This window comes from Bacillus rossius, chromosome 2, assembly GCF_032445375.1.
Source record: "Bacillus rossius redtenbacheri isolate Brsri chromosome 2, Brsri_v3, whole genome shotgun sequence".
In the NCBI taxonomy this organism is placed as follows: Eukaryota; Metazoa; Arthropoda; class Insecta; order Phasmatodea; family Bacillidae; genus Bacillus; species Bacillus rossius.
Genome location: NC_086331.1, coordinates 135,331,417 through 135,352,091, shown reverse-complemented (window position 1 = coordinate 135,352,091; position 20,675 = coordinate 135,331,417). Strand labels below are relative to the sequence as shown.

General features: G+C 31.8%; 1 protein-coding gene across 15 annotated transcripts in view; it reads right to left on the bottom strand.

The window, feature by feature from the left end:
• LOC134529876 (IQ motif and SEC7 domain-containing protein 1) overlaps positions 1-20,675 on the bottom strand; it is a 127,343-nt gene that overhangs the window by 16,779 nt on the left and 89,889 nt on the right. For 3 of the 15 annotated variants that reach the window (XM_063364426.1, XM_063364427.1, XM_063364430.1), the window contains one exon: positions 17,510-18,424. The exons of 7 other annotated variants lie outside the window; for them this stretch is intronic. In XM_063364426.1, the coding sequence (XP_063220496.1) occupies positions 18,411-18,424 (14 nt within the window). In that variant the 3' untranslated portion in view covers positions 17,510-18,410. Of the gene's footprint in view, positions 1-347; positions 1,706-17,509; positions 18,425-20,675 lie in introns of those variants that run through there. 5 more of the 15 variants (XR_010074731.1, XR_010074732.1, XR_010074730.1 and 2 more) reach the window with 3 other exon arrangements.

The window sequence follows — 20,675 nt, the reverse complement described above, 5'->3', positions numbered from 1 at the left end:
GAGTCGCACCTGTGTTTCCGTGCCATGTGCGTCTCTGCCTGAGGACGGGAGCAGATAGCAGTTCCCGAAACGTCGCTTGTTTCTGTTTAGGTAAAACTATTGTATTTGTTTGTTTTTTCGTTTTGTCATGTTTTTTTTTTTTTTTCTTTTGTCTCGCTTCAACTGTTGTGCTGAATTATTTTGGGTTTCAATATTTTTGTGTTGTCATCATTTGTGGGGATTTTTTCGTTCTCTTAGTACATTTTTCTTTGTTTTTTCTTTGTTTGCTGACCATATTCCTGTTTCGGAATATTTTGTGGTGTTCATATCCTTGTTGACAACAGCAATTGTTTGCTTAATTTTGTGTGTTTTTTGTATATTTTTTTGAGTATTTTTATTTTTATTTTTATTTATTTATTTTATTTATTAGTTTTTCTTCAACAGAAAAAGTTCTTAGCAATGGCGTATGTCCAAAAACTTACATCAAGTCATGCACTCCCATTGCACAAATCTTTTAAAGATAATACCTTAGAATCATATATTAAGGAAAATATAAAACTACTTGGTCAGCAACTGTAAAATAATTTAAATCATGTGTGCTTCCTACATACAGAACTGATATTTTGAATTTTGTTTTCAACCAAAGGAGTTGTGCGAAATTTCAAGTTTTAAGGGCTACTAAAGAGTTGTATGTCTTTCTTTTCAATGGTTATCATCATGTTGGTTTTGTTACACACTTTCATGAAATGAAATTTACATGTTTGAAACTGTTTTGTTTAGTGTATTCATGTAGTAATTATGGCATACTTTTGTATTACATTAATTACAGCAAACTGTTTTCAGTGTGAGGTAAGCTCACAACCAAAATCTTAGCAGACTACAGAAATGCCCATGTACCACAAAATGGCTACCATACCTATGAAGTCTATATAGATATCATAAGAAATGCTGAAATGAATAAAAAACAATTATAAAAGTAAATATTTAGATGCATGCAGAAATTGTATGTTACACAACAACTCAATTAATATGTTAATTTCTATGATGTCAGATAGTAATGCTAATCCCATTACAAAATCTGATACACAAAAAAAACACTAACTTAAGTACTATATGCCTGGATAGCTGGCTCACAAAGACACCAATACTCAATGCTCAATGCTAAAATACAAACAAATTTTTTTAGAACTGATAATTTTAATTTACTATCTATATGCATCATAATTTTGCATTACTTAAATGAAAAAAAAAAACTTTGCAAACTTTTCTCTGAAATAAATATTTTTTTTACAGTGCTGGAATTATTTGTTAGAGTATATTAAAACATAAATTAATAGTTGCTGCCTTTCATTATTAATTTATGCACAAGATTTACAGAATTAATATCAGAATCTAATAAATAATGCAGTCAAGCCATTATTCTAAATGCTTATGTTAAATACAATAAAATAAACTTGCTAAAAGCATACAGATGATTCAGTTATTAAATATTTTTTAGTCAGAAGAATTGTTTAGTCTTTTAAACTTCAGCCTATAACAAACATTATCAAATCAAAGTGGTAAGACTTAGAGCAATTCTGTGTGTATTGTTGTGATGTATCAACTTTGCTATCTGTTACACATGCTCTATGATAAGGAAAATTGTTGTAAAGGAATTTAATTATTTCACAATGGAAATATACTTACGCTACACTGTAGGCGTTAAATTAACAGTAATAATGTTCGCCTGAAAACAAGAAAATTAAGCTACAGAGAAATATTATATGTTAATGAATATATCGTGAATGACTAGTATATAAAGGATCAAATTAAATATAATACAACCTTGAACACAAAGATTATCTATACTTATAAAAAAATTTTAATTTATATAACTCATTAATTTATATATATATATATTTTTTTTTTCAAGTTCACAGGCAGGTTATGTAAAGTTTGTTTCATGTTACTTCACTTAATTTTAAATACACTATAGTCAATGAAACAGAATGCCAACTTGTAAATCCTCCTATTTGAAATATATCAGGTTATGAGATGATGATGATGATGATGATGATGATGATGATGATGATGATGATGATGATGATGTATACATTCTTTAAATGATGTTGTATGTTGTTAAATTGGTGGTGGTGATAAAAATTGAGCCTAAAATCTAAAGGCATGATTTTAATCATTTACAAAAAGGAAATAAGTTCTGGTTATTTATGCTTTAAAAATAATTATTATTTTACTGAAAGTTATATTTTTCATATCAACAATGGTAATGAATATCACAAGAAAGAGTGAGTACACAGTATTTATGTGAAATATTCATTGCTGAGTCTTGAATGTTAGTAGATGTTGAGAGATCTAAACATAATTCATAGCATGTGGTTGGCATTAAATGAATGCACTACCATACACTAATGACTAATTGTCTGTGCATTATACACAACATAACAATCCCAAGTCTGTTTAGTATATTTTTCTTCAGGCTATCTAGCAGCGTGTTGTAGTGCTGAGTAGTTACAGTTAGCCTCTGTTAGATGACTTGACTTGACCCGCATGATGACTTAGCCAAGGCTAAGTGAATGTCTATGCACTCAAGTTTTGTGCATTTACTTTAATTACAGAGCACTTAAAGTTTGGTTTAATATTTGTTTTGAAAACTAAAGCAAAATTTGATCCATCAAAAAGTAACATGAATAAACCAGATTCATGTAACATGTTTGAAAACAATGAGAAGAACAAAGTATGTTTCTAGGACAAAACAGTTTTAATGGAAGGATACACAGTTGTGCACTATTTTCTTACAGAACTGTCAAAATTTAGAGAAGTTACGTGACACAGACTGCAGCCAGAAATAATGAAAGGTGATGAAACATAATAAAAAGTGACGTTTATCAGTTATCATGAATGCAGTCTAGTTTATTTATAATTTACAATCACTAAAATACGTCAATCACAAATGCTATTCACACAAAACATACATGGTAAAATGTGTGTACATGGTATGAATAGACTACAACATAAATGCACTGATTTCTGGTGGCTACCATCACACATTGAAACTACATCCATTGTTCAAGGCTGCTATAAATATAATATTTTCTTTCAGTTTGAACAGGCATTTTAATTTATAAGGTCCTACTTTTCAATGAGAAGGAATCAAATATTCTTAACATTGAATGATACAAATGTTGTATGCAATAGCAGGGTGTTACCTCATATTATTGAGATAGAGAGAAGGGGGTCATAACAAAACATTTGTTCATAGGGTAAAAAAAAACTTCATGGAATAAAACACTATTCACATAACTGTAGGTTATTTTCCAATACTTTTTGATATTTTGCACACGTATTAGTTTTAAACATGATTTTGAAGGGTGAATATCACCCTCAGAAATTGAAGCTGGTTGTAGTGATGTATGGATATTCTCCTCAACTTCGATAAACAATCAACACGTAGAATATTTTCAGTGGGTTTAAAAACAATCTGTGCAATACAAAACATTAAAAAAAACATGGTAACCAATGTATATCAATGTATAATCAGCAAAAATAGAGAGCAATATTACGCCACCCCTAACTATGTTTTGGGGATTATAAATTTTACACAGACTTTTCATCTATAAAAGTAGTTGGTAACCCTTACTCTTGCACTATTTCAGATTTTACAATTATTAATTACAATCCATGACCCTAAGAGTGGAAGAATTTTTTTGGCTGGTGATAAATCCTCTATGTATACTGAAGCATTAGCACTGCAAGTAACTGATTATAGCCAGTTGGCCACCTGGTTGGTAGGAATGGTGCTGAACATACCACCAAGAATATCCGGGATGGTGCACATGACGGCCTCCAGAGAGGACCTAGGGCCGGTGACATCGCTGTGCCTCGACACGTTACATATGCAGGTAACCTCAACTACAGGGCATCCCCATGTCTATGAAGTGACCTCTGAACTGTCTACAGGCAGCCATTCCCAGGATCCCACTTGAAAATGGAAGGTGGGTATGAAAGCTAAGAGGTGACCGAGTTGCAATGGCAGTCAGGGCAGCCCCGCCGTGCCGGAGTGCCAGCGTTGTCCTCTGCTGGCTCCTGTACTGCGATCAGACATCCTCTCAGCCAATGGAAGCCTGCCAGATTCTTATCAGCATACTACTGTTCGGGCCTGTCACTTTGTAGAATTGTGTTTCTGCTTGTTTTGGCATTCCCTGCCACCCATTCAATTTATGCCCAGCAATCAAAAACATTGCACGTGCAGATTCCAAGATCCATCACGTAAAAATAAGTTCAAAACATGTATACGACATACGGTATGAAATGCTTCCCAAGACTGGTATTCCTGTGTGTAATGTTTAATCCTTATTTCCCATAAATGTTGGTGATGCAGGGGAATAATGTGGTTTTTAAAGACTGATTATTAATATACATGTCAAAAGTAACAAAAAAGGTAGCATGGTTGTACTACCCTATACGCCACAGTTTCTGACAGAATTAAGATCAAAATACTTAGATGCCCGAAAGGCATTCAACACTCACAACACTCAGTTTGAAAAATCTGCCTAAATTCAGGGGCACTTACTGTTAAGTGATGTAAAGGCAAATGAAGTTGTTTTGAAGAAAACATTGAACTAATAATACAACTAAAACAACTGCAGATTTAGTTTAAACCACATAAACGTGTCATTAAGACACGAGAAAAATTTAGTCACACCTTTATTTGTGAGGAAATATCTTGTCATAAAACATAACTTGTTAATTAAAGTATATTTTGCTTTAGGTAACACAGTTCACCAAATTTAGCATGTAAAGTTTAATGAATGCATTCCAATTCTGGTAGTCACCACGCCTCAAGACACAGCCGCTGGAAACAAGATGTTACCGCCAGAATACAAACATATATCATAGCATTGACAGGCACTAAGCAGTTGTGTTATTGATGTAAGTGCGGGCAGTTGTAAAAGACTTCCACATTTAAAATGCAATCTTCAGATTTTAAGTAGTACTAAATTTAACAAACTGTATAACCTATGGTAGAACATCGTTTGATTGACAAGTTACATTTTATGACAAAATCTTTCCTCACAAATAAAGCTGCAAAAAATATTTTTTTTTCTCTTGGTGACACGTATGGTTTCTTCAGCATTCACGTTTATATGCTTTAAGTTACATCTGCAGTTGTGTTAGTTTGATTATTAGTTCAATGTTTTCTTTGAAATACCTTCATTTGCATGTACATCACTTAACAATCATTGCCCCCGAGTTTAGGCAGCTGTTTCAAACTGAGTGTTGTGAGTGTTGCACACCTGCAAGGAATCTAAGTATTTTATTCTAAATTTTAATTTAGTTTCTACCAAAAATGGTGGGGTATAGGGTAGAACAAGGCAAACTTTTTCGTTCCTTTTGACATGTAAAATAACAATCAGCCTTTAAAAACCAAATTATTTCTTAGCGTCACCCAAAATTTATGGACATTAAGGGTGTTACCCTAAATTATTTTGATTAAATAATTTTACTTTAGTGACAAGATTTTCAAGGTTTATAGAAATTTGTTCAATTAGACATTACACAGATGCTTGGCATTTCATCATAAATGGTTTCTTTATAATTTTCATAAAACTACCAGTTCAGCTGCAACTTCAAAGGCATCTACAATCTTGGGAAGCAATTTAGACTATATGTCATGACATATTTTAAACTTATTTTTACATGATGAATCCACAGCCGAACTTTGTCAAATTAAGACTTGTCCTGTATATCACATCCCATTTATCTTTCGTAAAAAAAAAACAACTCTCAAGTTATTAAAATATTTTACAATGCCATAATGTAAATACATGAAAATATCTGCTTTGTCTGTCATGAATTATATGCATATTAAAACATTAACATCAAGAAAATATTAGAACAAGTGCAACTTATTATAATCATCTACTTTTCATATTTGGGTCCCATATCTCAGATGCACCACAAAAAAAAATATTGTTCAAAAAATTGTATTTTTTTTCAATACCTACATTTGAATATAATGCCTGTAGGTTTAAGGCTAAGATCCTTAGTTTTGCAGCCTCCAAGAAAAATATTTCTCCCATGAATATCGTAGTAGATAAAAAAATTAATAAACAGTAGAATTGTAAATAAAACTTTGAATTTTGTAAATATGATGATGAAAATTTTCTCAAAAAATTCTTTCTTATTTAATTTTAATTTAGAAATTTTCAAAACTAAATATTAGGTATATATTTAAACGGTACACAGCTGTTACTTTGCACACAACTTAAAGGAGGTACAATGAACAATTCTCCGGTTTAATTTTTTTAATACAACGTACAGAATTTAAATAATCTGAGTACAAAATATTGTGATTTAACTGTCACTTGCCGCTGATGAAAGGAACGAGTTCAACAGTTTGCCGCTAGAGCTCCGGTTAGTTCCGAGTTTACGCACTAGATGCCTCGAATATCGCAGGAGTTCAGGCGGGAATATTATCGCTTCGAAACGGTCAAAACACAACACTAGTATCAGCAATAGTAATCAATGAATTGAAAACCGTCTCACGTTGTCGACAATTTATATAGATATATTTGTCAGCTTTTCAGTGATGTAAATTATTATTAATATGCTTCACTTGTCGTGACAAATTTATTCATAGAATATTTTTTTTATTTTTAAAATAATCTAACTACAATTACTGAATTGTTTTAGTAGATAGAGATTTATTATAATAGTTGGGCGTCTTAAAAAAAAACTTATTTTGGAAATAATAAAGTGCTAAATATGATTATAATATCTAACCTGTTTCGTTTACGGGCATCTACGTGAACGTTGTACATTACATTTTATTACAACATTATTTCACATATTATCTTAGTGACTTCATTATGTATTTTGATATGAATCTACCTTAGCACATGAATGAATCCTGCAATCACGGTGTATTACAATAATAGCAAAATGGTTTCATATAATAATATAACTTCCAAAATAAATTTAAATTATTAAAATATTATTTATACTTCTATCCAAGAATCCTACATTCAAGACAAATAAATAATGTTTTAGATTTTATTAGAATATTTCAATTATTGTAAAAAAATTTATTTGCAAAATGACAATGATTTTCTATAAATTTATTTAATTATATTTCTTTAGTTATATTTATTTAATTATGTTTCTTTGATTATATTTGTACCTCGACTTTAGCTCTGGTAGAATGGGCTATACCTCTGGGTGTAATGTTACATAAATGAGTTATGATGAAAATATTAATAGTTAGTATTGCAAATTTATAGAGATGTTTAAAAAAAAAAATAGTAACTGAAGGACCAGCCGCCTATAGCAACTTCCTCCCGTAATGATTTAGTTATGTATATAACAATACAAAAATTAGGGCCAATCTTTCGATGCTGTCGTTGAACAATGGTTAACTAAAGTCGTTTAAAATTACCTTTGGTTTTTAACAATAGATTTTTCACTACCCAAGCATTTATTGTATCACTAACCTTGAGCAGTTAAACATTTTCGTTAGTTACATAAGTGCGTTAGAAACACAATTACAAGGCAGTGGCGATTCTTTTTTTTTCTTCTGGGGTCATGTAAAATTATGTTTGTAAACAAATATTGGCCAGAAAGAATTAGGTATATATTTTTCAATTTAACTTCCGCTACATTATTTGCAACTATAAATGATCAAAGAAACATAAGTTCCAAGTGCGCGCACACACGCACGCATATGTATACATGTAAATACTTTTGAACAAATGAAATGAGGAGTTTTAGCAAATAAACATTCAGGTAATTTTCCAAAATAAAATTTTAAAGACCTTTATATTGTGTTCTTACATTTTCAGTTAGATTTATTTAAATTATTTGGCAAATATTACAATCTAAAAACTTTTTTTAGTATGTCCAGTAATTGTTTTTAGGTAATTTTATTTGTGTTACAAGAAACCGAAGACCTTGTTGAAGTAAAATTATTATGTATATAAAATGTGTTTAAATGGGTGTGTTATACTTAGATGAAATTGATCTAGAATTATATGAAATAAAATGCTATTGTTTTACCAGCCTTTGAGCTTTCTAGCTTACGTGAAATTGTTATAATTAAACTTTATTGCCTAAATTTTGAATTGCTCGAATATGCAAAAAGTAATTCACTCGCTCACACACTGGCCTATACAAATTCCAACCCACTACCAAAAGAGCTGGAAACTTGAAATTTGGGTCGCAGCCTCAATGAGGAAATTTGGAAAAGTACCGATTTTTATTTTCTAATTACTAAAAAAATAAAATTAAGAAATATGCACGCACCTTTAAAATCGGTGTATACCTTCTTTCGGAAGAACGTTGTTGCAGAAATTATTGTTTACTTCTCATGCTTGTACAAATTGAATAGTACTGTAAATGTATTTGATGACATAAGCAATAGTAAGTTATTAGCTGATATTGAATACAAACAATTTTTTTCGTGACTACAAAAAATAAGGTTCTCTGCTTGGCGAGTGATTAAATTATACTAATGTCAAAAAGATGTTATCGGGAAAAAATAAATGAAGTTATTTTATACCACTGATTCACTACCCATAAAATCAAACTGCAAAGTCTTTGCAACTGGTATCTCACACAAGAAATATAAAACATATTCGTGCTTCATTTTGTATAAAAATAAAACACATATCATATAATATCGGGAGACAGCCTTGAAAATCGTGCCTATCACCAACATGGCCAATCAGACTCATTGTCATGTTTACGATGGCAAGACAGCTAGCAAACCAGTTCAGTTTATATGCAGCTTAACTGAAAAATTTATTCAATATTTTCGGGGTAGTTTTACGCTCAAAATTAATACAAAACCAAATCAGCAATCCTTGTATGATCATTTATAATACTACAAAAAATCTTCCATTTTTCTTTCGAATTGTATTGAGCACTAAAATATTGATTTACTTTTGGCCCAGGTTTTATTTGACGATACTCTGTAGAGTTTCGCTTGTTTGCATTGTTTATTTATCAGGTTTAATTCATGGCCAAATTAATTGAAGTGTAACACAAATTATTTATATATATATATATATATATATATATATATATATATATATATATATATATATATATATATATATATATATATATGTCTGGTTAGGAATCAGTATGATGTACTAGAAAAAATATGTCCTATCAGTGTAATGAATAGTTGTACCCTTACAAGCGTTGAATATTTATGAAACATTTTATTTCTTTGGTATTTAAAGCCGCAGACTTGTATTTTATTTATTTCATTTAGACAACAACATGCGTCCGTGTTTTCTACATGGCACGCTCTGTAATATTTTGAATGTTATAGTAATCTTGGCTTTTTAAAATCTGTGATTTGTGCAGTAGACTAATTTGTAATTTTTTATAATTTCTTTTCACATTTTTAATGATCCATTTGCTAATAGTATATACACTTCTCCATTAATTATAATAAACACATATTCCATTATTGGAATTCTTTCAGAATGGGTATCACAAGACTACAAAAACTATTCTCCTGCATAAGAAAGGTGATAATACCAGTAAAGAAAATTATCGTCAGAGAGCAATTACGTCTTATATCTAGGGACACCTGTATTTTGCGAATACATTTCGTGTCAAGGTATTTTACAAAACAATGTAGATTTTTCTTGTAATTATTGGCTGTGGTCGGTGAAGGCTGTTTTCCCGCACTTGACGGGGCCAATGAGGACGTAGTTACCGTACTGCTGCACGCCCGCAATTCGCCAAACCTCTAAGAAAAAAGCTACAGTTATGTGTGAAATAGCCTGACACGAGATGTATTCGCTAAATACATGTGTCCTTACTTATATCGAAAAATATTTGAATATTGTACGATAATTTTAAGTATGAAAAGTACAAAATACTTTCAAATTTTATACATGGTTTTATATCAACTCTAAGCAGTAAAACATATACTGCTTATTTTCTACAAAATATATCTATACACGGCAACTGTTTATGAATCACTTGAGTTTTTTTATAAAGCATCTAAGCCCTTGACTGTATAAATATATTGTTGGATGAATTAACTAAACTAGGAATACTATAAAATGCACAAAAATGACATAAAGCATAATCTATCTATTTAGCACAGCCTGAATAATTCATTTCCTATTGTCAAGACTAAAATTTAAAAAATGGCGAAAGAAGCAGTATAAAATAACTATCTCATTATCTTTGCGGGTAACTCAAACATCATACAAACAATACGAAATATTCTTAAACGCAAGAAAGAATATTTTAAACACTGTAAATAACTTAGATTTTAAATCAAAGGATAATAATCAGTCTGTAAAATTTAGTTTTAACGATGAGTTGGAAACAGAACATCAAACATATAGCATAGGTGTTACTGCCAACAGAGAACTCTCACAAACAATACAATTCCTTTCTGCGAAACCTGCAAGCTCCGGTACCTTCTGTAATTATATATATATACTTATATACTTTTTTCGATAATGAAGTCAATCTGAATTTATTGCCTTTTTTTTCCATATTTTTTTATACATTAGATGTATATAAATATAAAAATTTATGTAACAGGATGAATCTTAAATGGTTTGAACAGTTATCTATAATGACTTAGTTGGTTTGTTCATTAAAAGCCTTTCTTTTTTACTGTTCAAGTTGGATTCCTTTATAACTAAAAAAAATATATATATCACGTAACTAAAAAAATAAATAAAAGAGCAAACTTCTGTTCGTATAAAGGTGTTAATTTTATGAAAATAATCTAATACAATTTGTTCTCTAGATAAGTAGATTTAGAAGTAAGACTTCATATTTCAGTCGTTACCATGGTACGACTTCCGGAAAAGTTTGACATATATATATATATAAATCTGGAAAAAAAGGCAATAAATTCAGATTGACTTTATTATCGAAGTAGAATAAAACACAAAATACACTTGCAGAGAACCACCAAATATATTGCGTGTTTCTGTAATGGAGTTAAACTTTAAAATCGCCTTTATTATTTCAAAACAATAATTTAAAACTCCAAGCAAATGTAAGAACACGTCTTCTAGATATAACGGAAGATTATAATGCCGTGTCCGAATTCGCCTGAAGAATATACATGTAGATACTTTGGAAGTGACTTCGCAAGGCTGTCAGAAATGGACGTGAAGTATGCTATGCAATACGCAAGTAAATAAATCTGTGTAATTCTCGCGTACTTCCAGTTGAAAATAAGTCTTCATTTGAAAATTTTTTGGTCATATTTTATATATCATTTAAATAATTTAAGAGGTCGTAAAATAAATATCATTTATTTTGTATTTTACTGGTATCAATAAATAAATTGACAAAATTAATTTATGGATGTTTAAAACGAAGTTTCAACAAACACATGTACATATTTAGCCTACCGATCGTTACTACAAAACAAAAGTCCAATAATAATGTAAGATGCCGTAAATTCACGTGAAAGCGATGGACTAATTTCACATGCGTTTAAAAATAAAATCTAAACATCCTTTTCGGCTGGCTAAACATTGAACATATCCGGATTCGTCCAATGCAAGTGAAGTACGCAAGGTTGTAAACATGTAACTGCATTACTTTATGATTAAATTTTAATATAATTATGCATACCTCCAAAAAATGTTCAGTTAAAATTAGTATTGTATTGGTGTTTGTATTAAAATATAATGTATACCGGGTATATTTTTATTGTGTTTTAAGATTTGTTGACTTTTGTACCTCATGTACTTTTGGTGAAAAGTGAAAATGTAATTATGTAGGTATTATTTATTATCAGGGCCCAAGGCATAACTATATGTTCGTTGGCCGAAAATGAATTGTAGTTATACTTGTATATCTAAGAAAAATATTTGTATTTTGTATCAATGTAAGTATTTTATTATAAATTTTTTATATTACTTACAAATATTTTGTACTCATAATATATAGTTTCCATTTGTCTTAAGACATAATCAAATTATACACTCAGCAAAAAATATTTATTGGTTCACAATTTTTCATTGTTACAATATTTAAAAATGTTAATTTGCTATTCAGCAATATCAACTTCTAAAACGCGAGTAAAAATTATCATTAAATTATATCAATGGCATATTTATTGCATTAGTATTCCTTGCTCCTAATCACTTACTCTGGTTGATTACCTTCTGTATAACCTCAGTCAGTGATCGTAATTTATGTACACCTTTTCCCCACTAAGACGATTCAGGTGCAGATTCTGGAGCAGTGTTTTTTATGCACGAATGTGTCAATAAATCCGTCAGTTTGTGGGTGGTGTTGGGGGGGGGGGGGGGAGGAATTACTACTCTTAAAATATCACTTTATCTGTATGCTTGATAAAATATCCTTTGGTTAGCTCCCTCTGAAATATTCTTATACAACCTATGACGTGTAGCCTACTCCTTAGATATTTTACTTCCAACACGTTTCATTGCGTAGAGAAGGCGATTCTTCGAGTATGTGGCCCTTTCAGAATTAAATTATTATTATTAGTTACAACTGATGTTTATTTCGAGCCTCTTTGACTTCCAGTTCATACATAAAAGACGAACTACCAGTGATGCTTGACGTCACCAGTAGGGATAGCATGAAGGAGCTCCTCATTTCGCCAGACGCGACTGGCATAAACAAGTATTTATATTGCAATAATAAATTACTAAATGATAGCTTATTTTTCGAAAATATGATTATGTTTTTTACAAGAAGTACGAATGCCAGGACATTTACTAATAACATCATTTTTAAACATCACATATAAAAAAAGGAAGTGTAATCAAAAGCAACAAGCTGCAGGTCAGCTAAAAACGCAAACCAAACATTTTTCTAGCTCTAGCCTCATGTATACATACTTAAAAATATAATACATTTAAAACACTAAAATTAATGCAGTTACCTGCAATATTTTGAAGACATATATTCAGCTACAAAAAATTCTCGGATAGTATAAAAAGTTCGCCTGTATATATAGTTGCACAGAAAAATACAGTCCTAATGAGATATCAAATATAGCAAATAATACCGCTTTGCAACATAACGTCATGCTATTAGATGGTCAACGTTCAACTGTTTGTGTAATACACATACGCATACACCTGTGACAAAATGTGTAAAGAAATAAAATTTGTAGGAGCGCAAAACCTTTGTAGTACACAGTTAAAAATTATTATTATTTCTTTTACAGGGGCAGGAAATCTATATTACTGGCCAACCTATTTGAATGTAGTGGTTAGCTGTGAACGAGCGTTCTTGCAAAAGAGACCAAATCTGATAGTTTTGGCCACATAATCACCGCAGTAAAACATACCATTTGTATATCGTATATGTGTAGTGCACCAAATTAATATTTATTATAATTACCTTGGGTTGCACTCGGTTGCGTACGGGTTTCTAACTGAAATGTACCAAAAATAGTAATATTTATTCTCTTGCGCTTTGTTGAGGATCTAGTAGTCTTGGATGGGTGTATGAGAAAGGGACAGAGAGGCAAAGGGATTGGAAATCTAATGCTCGCCGAGGAAGAGTACACCCTTCCCCCACCCCCCTCTCCCCGAACCAGTCGTAAACATGACACCCCGCTGGGCGATAAGAATTCTGAGAACAGCGTCCTCTTTCCCACCCCCCTTCTTTTTTCCGCGCGTCGCTACATCGTTCAACCGTACTGCTAGTGCGCTCTGTTGAGGACAAAGATAACTATGCGTGTCTTTGCCCGCTCGCGAGAAACTCAGGATCTTAGCCTTAAGAAAAAATATTCAGTGCCAAAGGTACAATAACCACTTCAACTTTAACTAAAAAATAAAAATAAAAAATACTACTTTAAAACATAAATCATTTTGCACAGAGATAACATGTACCTAAGAATAAAAGTATTTACAAAAATTATCATCATTATTAATGAAAAACTCTTCCAATGATTCCCAATAACAGTGTAGGTCAAATGTACAAGCTACTTCTAAATATTTTATCCAACAAGCCGGTCCTCCGAGGTCTGATAGCCAACGTGTCACACTCACGTAGCAAGGGTCCGGGTTCAATCTGAACACTCCGGCACTATTCGAGTTCATGAGCACCGAGTTGGTATCCACGTGGTTTGGAGCTCACTATAACTTGAATGTGCATAACTATGCGACTCGAGCAAATTTTCCAAAACAATCCTGACTGACACATTTAAATATAAGCAAGAGTTTTTGTTAATTCATAATTTGCCAAACTTACCTGAGTTTGAAGCAAAAGAGATATTCTCCACTAAAAGCATTTCTGACACATGGGTATAAGATGTACTATAACAAAGAAAACCTATTACCTAAAATATGTTACTTCTGCATGTTATATTTTCTCATGCTGCAAACTTAGTCGAGTACATTACATTCTATTGTTTATTATTGTTTCAAATTAATGTTTTCTAGTACACAATGAAATACTGTTCTGTTAGGTGCTATCACTCACCTTTACATTAATCAGTACTTATATCTGCAGTTTAGTATTATTATTTAATGATAGCTACAGAATTTAAATTATAAAATTCTCAAAGTTTTCCATATTTTCCAGCAGAATTAAAAAAATGTTCATGTCGGAAATATTTTTCTTTAATATGCTCCCATGAAGCAGCTTCGACCAGCACTTAAAAACAGGATCCTGCAGCCAAATTGTATTGAGTTTTATTTCTTGGATAAAACCAGCAAGCAGCACAGCTGTGCAAAACCACAGTGAAAAATATTTCACCACATTTTTATGAAACATACTTAACATAAAAGCAGTAAATGCAATGGTTTTGTCTACAATACAGTTTGAGGTCAAAGATGCAGGTGCTCATTAAACAAAAAAAAATTACCGAGAACTAGAGGTGGGTTGTTACAGCAATTTTCGGTATCTGTTCCAACCAGTTACTGATACAGTAATGTACTGGTTACAAGTAGCTGATACTTCTGTATCAGCTACAGCAGTAGCGGTACCAGGAAGCAAATTGGTATCAGCATTCTCGTTACAGGTTACACATCCTCCGTGCCGTCATCACCAGCGTAAAAAGGTATCAGTTTCTCTTTCCACGTTCTTCGTAAAAAGGTATCAGTTTTCTCATTCTACATTCTTCGTAGTCGTAAAAAGGTATCAGTTTTCTCATTCTACATTTTTCGTAGTCAAAAAAAGGTATCGGTGTTCTCTTTCCACGCCTTTCGTAATCGGAGTCTTCAATCTTTGCAAGGAGCACGCACTGCGCACTGAGCGTACTTTGATGAGAAGCTCTGTCCCTGCCCGAACACGCCCGAAATTTCACCTTCGGCCAACCTCGGGATTTGTTTTATTTTTGTGCAGGAAAAATGAATTCAAATATTAAAAGTGGTCGGTTAGGTTAGCTACATTAAAACACTTTAGAACACTATGGACGGTTAGTTAGGTTAGTATAGCTACATTAAAATAAACAGAGAAATATAAATATATATAAATAAACCCGAGGTTGGCCGAAGGTGAATATTCGGGCGTGTTCGGGCAGGGACAGAACTTGATGTACATCTTAGGCTTCCCCCTCCCCTACATTCTTTCCCTTCTTTATCCCTTATTCGTCGTGCCGCTCTCTCCCCTTTCACAAGCTCCGCCCAAATGACCGTCATCTGCGATCGGGTTCTGCGCACATTGGCCGTGGTGTTGTTCCAGGTGAATTCTAAACTGATACTAAAGTACTTGATACTTGAATAGTGTACTCGTTTGAAATACTTGATACAGGTGTGTATCAGGTACAAAGTAGCAGATAGATACTCTGCAACCCACCTCTACCGAGAACCCACATTTATCATACTTTGATCAAATTTGAACTACGTATTAATATTATACTTACTTTAACTTGAAGAAATGTCTAGGTTTACAATAATGTAATATATGCCTAAATAATTATATGAGAGATAGAAACCAATAAGTTTGTAAAAATAGATACATATTAATTGTCTCAGTTTGAATACATTTGCAAAATAGTATAAACTGTTTTCAAGGAAACCCAATTGCACCCCAAGATAAAAAAGAAAACCGCAAAAGAAAAGTAAAAAAAAAACAACTATTTGGAGTTGGAATGTTTGTGAGCAGTCTGCCATTGTGTCTGGCACTCAAATTGCCTATTTTTTTTAAAAATAATAATATGTTAAACCGATGAAAAACTTGAACCACAAAACAATGCTGCTGGTAAGATGTTAAAAATGCAGCATTATCTGGCCATTATCTTAGTCGTAATTATTAACATTTGTTCAATGATAAAAAACAAAAAATTCCCTATTCATTTAACTCGAATTCCAGGTGTCACTGTAATTTTTAAATCAAACACAGAACATATTAAAAAATAACAAATTCATTATCTAAAAAATTAACTTTTTCATAAACAGTATTTAACAAAAAAGGACATATAGGTAAAGCCCAAGGAGGCGTGATAAAGCAACCTAGTCTTTAGTTTATTTCAAAGTTAACCTTTAAACACATCTGCAAGTACTGTATACCATTCAAGCCAGAATTTCAACCTAGGATATTAATGTGTCATAGCTGAACTAAATCAAATTTTATTTTTGTAAATGGTACACATTCTTGTCAGACATGATGTTTTACTAAATAACTATAAAGTTTTTTTGTTTATTTTTAAACTGATTATTTCTAATATTGCACTTCTGAAATATCATTTCAATCCTATTAATCTTAGCTGTTAAAATAATAATGATTTATTATGAAACTACACCTTACTCTCTCGAAAACAATAAAATCACAGCCTCATCTAGCATTATTTTGATACAGTAAATGACAGTCCCAGCAGTGGCAGGGGTTATTAACAAATTTGCTAAATATCAGCAAAGCCAGTGTGTTATTGTGAGTGATGCAATTGATACTGTGTGAGAAGCCACATTGCCTAAGCTATGACCATAGGCCAGTATGTTCGAGTGTTAGTATCAACAGTAATTTAAGTTTTTTTTAAATACACATTTTCTAGTTAAACATTTTTCTGTACCACTACTACGCCACTGCATACTGGCATAGTTAATTAAATATTTTATGGAACATGAAAACTTATTAAATAAAATAATATTTTTTAATAGAACGTAAAACCACCCTTTTTTTAAAACGTAAACCCACCCTTTTTCCAAACATAACTTTTGCTACCTTAACCTAGTAGGTAAAATAAGCAATCATAATTCAATTTTGGTGTTTAAGAGTCCAAATCATTTACATTTTCGTTCTAGTTCAACTTACAAAATAAAAGTTTCCAAAAGTGCTCAAAAATACATTTGTTTTGCTGGTACGTGGTTAGCTGTAGGCTACATGTGTTCACTCATGAATATGTCAATGGTAGAGCTTGGATTGGTAAAGGGGCAAAAAGTTACAGATGAAAATGTTTGGATTATGGGGAGGGGCAGAGGCAAGTTTTTAGGGCAGATACGAATGTTTAGAAGTGAACAAGTACTCACCCGTTAATATAAACGTGAAACATGAAGCAGGCACAAAGAGGAAACCAATATAGGCACTTGATAAATTTCCAGAAATTACATGGGAATTTTTGACTTATTCCTGGTTTATTCTGTCACATTTAGTTTCCACCTTTTTCCCAAATGAGAGACAATTGGAAATTATTTTATATACATATAGAAAATGCTATTAAAATAATTTTCAAAAATACTTTTCAAAAATAGTGATAGCTAGAAATACAATTTTGCAAAAAATATATAAAGGGAAGATTGTATGAAAGTGAAGATGTAGAAGACAAAAAGAAAAAAATGGAAAGGCTTGTTTAATGAAATCACAGGAGAAATAAAAGGAGAGGAGGAAGAAGAGGAATATTATGAGTAAAGGTTAAGATGAGCTGATATCATTAAAAAACATATAACAATAATTTAATACACCACTAAGAGTTCAAGAGAGTATTCAAAGTTTATGGCTTAGTGCACAAACATTGCATGTCCAATTTTTGTTGATTTTGAGGTTGTGGTGTTTTCTGAGGCAGCAGAAGCATCTCTAGCTTTTTTTGCAAATACCATTTGTACAAATAAACAGAAAGTTCAAAATTCAACATATTATATTGCATAAACCAGAAAAAAGGGATCACAAAAATTCACCCTGGGATAACTTGAAACTAAGAAAAGTGGACTCAAGATTTGTACACTATGCCAACATTCACATTTACATTAAAAAATTATTATTATTTGCATTAACAATTTAATGTTACTTCTGGTTATAAACTATTTAAAAATTACGAATTGTGCAGAAAATATTGTTAAGTATAGTTTTTGTTCAGAGACTTTCTTCCTACCTAAACATTTAGAGTTCCTAGCATTCTTTATAATTAACACAGTCTGTGAATTTATGCAATGTATAAACTTGACAGCAAATTCTAATAATTACCTAGCACACTTGACGAGAACACGGCAATGGTTGCATCTTCTCTCGATAAGATGATTTTACGTGATGTTTGCTAAAAAAAGAGCACAAAACAAATTACAAACCGAGAGTGATTAATGAAAGTGAGGTTTCTACTGTCAGCAAACTTCTTGATCTTATATGCCTCTTGTTGGGAAATTAGGTTTTGAAAAGCATCTATTCTTAACTCTGCACCTTCCTCTGGCAACAACCCTTTTGATAGTTGAGTGCATAATTGAATAAGGACATTAAAAAATATGTATAAAAATCACCAGATCATCTAACACCTTGGGAATAAAAAGTACAGTAAACACCTTGTTAATTGGGGGGTGGAGATGGTTTATAATTTTTCACAGTTGAAGAAACCATCGCAAAAAGAATACTAGTTGTAATGAAAAGAAAAAAAAGAGTAAGTTATGCCTACCTACTCTTCTAGTGCTCATAGATTTAATAAATTAAATCATTAGTTATATTTTTTTAAAGAAGAGAGTCCAATAATTGCAAAAACATGGGTTTTGAGAGTTAAAAAAAAAAAAGAGAACAAAATTGTACAAAAACAGTATTGAAAGTAGTCTCAACCCAAAAGCAAAGAACCAGTTTGCCAAATTGGTTCAAGTGATAGCATATTGATTGTAAAATAAAAAGAGATACAGGCTTTACAATTTTAAAGAACTTATGGCTTGCTTACAAGAAAAGCTTAAATTTGAAAATAATACATTAAACTGGCAATTATTGTGCTGCCACCTGTCACCAAACTTACAGAATATTTTGTTTTATGTATGTTGAAAATAAATTTCAGACTCCTTTGTAAGTGTTTTATTACTAAAACAATAATGGGTTTTTATTTATTGGACTTCCTTCTTCAATCTCACATATTTTACCATGCATAAAGGGCTATATGTGATGATTACAAGTATACCATATGGATTTTACTTTGAATGTATGCTTTACAAGCCTACACTATAATAATAAAAGCATGTTGGAAACAAACCATTAGTGTTTATTATTTTAGCCAAGAATGAAAAATATCCTTCAGTTTTGGTTGTTTTTACATCAATCTATTATATTTCCAAAGTAACACTGATCGATTTGCAAGGTTTTGAAGAACCAACACCAATAAATTATGGAATGATTTGAAGTAGTGCGGTCATAGATTAGAAGCAGCGTTTTTTTTTAAATACATGAATTTTTAATTTCTGTGCCCACACAATGGCAACAGTACTTGTGTACTATTAACACAATGAACAAATTAATATGGCAAGTTTACCTTACTCCTATCATTCTGCACTACTGGCAAGACATGTGGTTAGCAAACCAAGTGTTATAGTTGGCAAAAATACATTTAGTACATTGTCAGAAATTATGTTAACAATTATGTTGATGTAAAACATAAAGTTAATGCTTCTTTAAAGTTATTAGACATTAAACTAGAGATTTTGATAAATAAAATAATTTTTTCATATCTCGGAAATGTTGTTAGCTACCTTATTAGTAAAAAGATACAGGGTCATTGAGAATAATTGCCAGGGTTATTAACTATTATTGTAAAATATGTATTTAATGGCTATAGCAGTATGGGGACATGAAATGTTAAGAGATCCATTTTAGCTCTGGTGATGCTATGAGGGTATTCAATTTCCTGCCACGTTTTCTGATTCACGTCCACAGTTGAAGCGGCAATTGCTGCAGTGATACTCACTTCAACATGCAGAATGTTCATTATCTTCTCAGCATACACAGTTTTTCATGTATCCTCAAAAAGAATAAAAACATTAAGTTGTCCTGTGACGTGCAATCATGAGACTTAAAATGCAGCGACGAGTGGGAGAGTTCTCTTCACTTCCACGTGGCAGGATGTGGGCCATTGAACAGAAGGCTCAGTTTGTGTTGTGGTAGGCCAAACTGAAATTGGTTGTTGCAGTACAGCGGAAGTGGTGACGTTTGCATCCATGATAAAACCTCGAGGTAACAAAGCCTTATATCGATGGCTGAAACAGTTCCAGAGAAACAGGTGGCGTTGAGAAAAGAAAATCTTCTGGCCGACTAAGAACATCCGAGGATGAATTCGAATGCATAATTAAATCCTGCCAAATGAAATCAATTGTTCATAGCAGTTTAGCATTGTGAATTCCAAACATTCAAATTGTCCATACAAATAAGCAGAGCTCTGCATTTACAAAATTTGTTGTTTTTGTTAATTGATTCAGCCACAGACTCATTGCTTTGTCATTTGGAGGGGTTTATTATGGATTCAAACATCACCACTTCCGCTGTACTGCAACAACCAATTTCAGTTTGGCCTACCA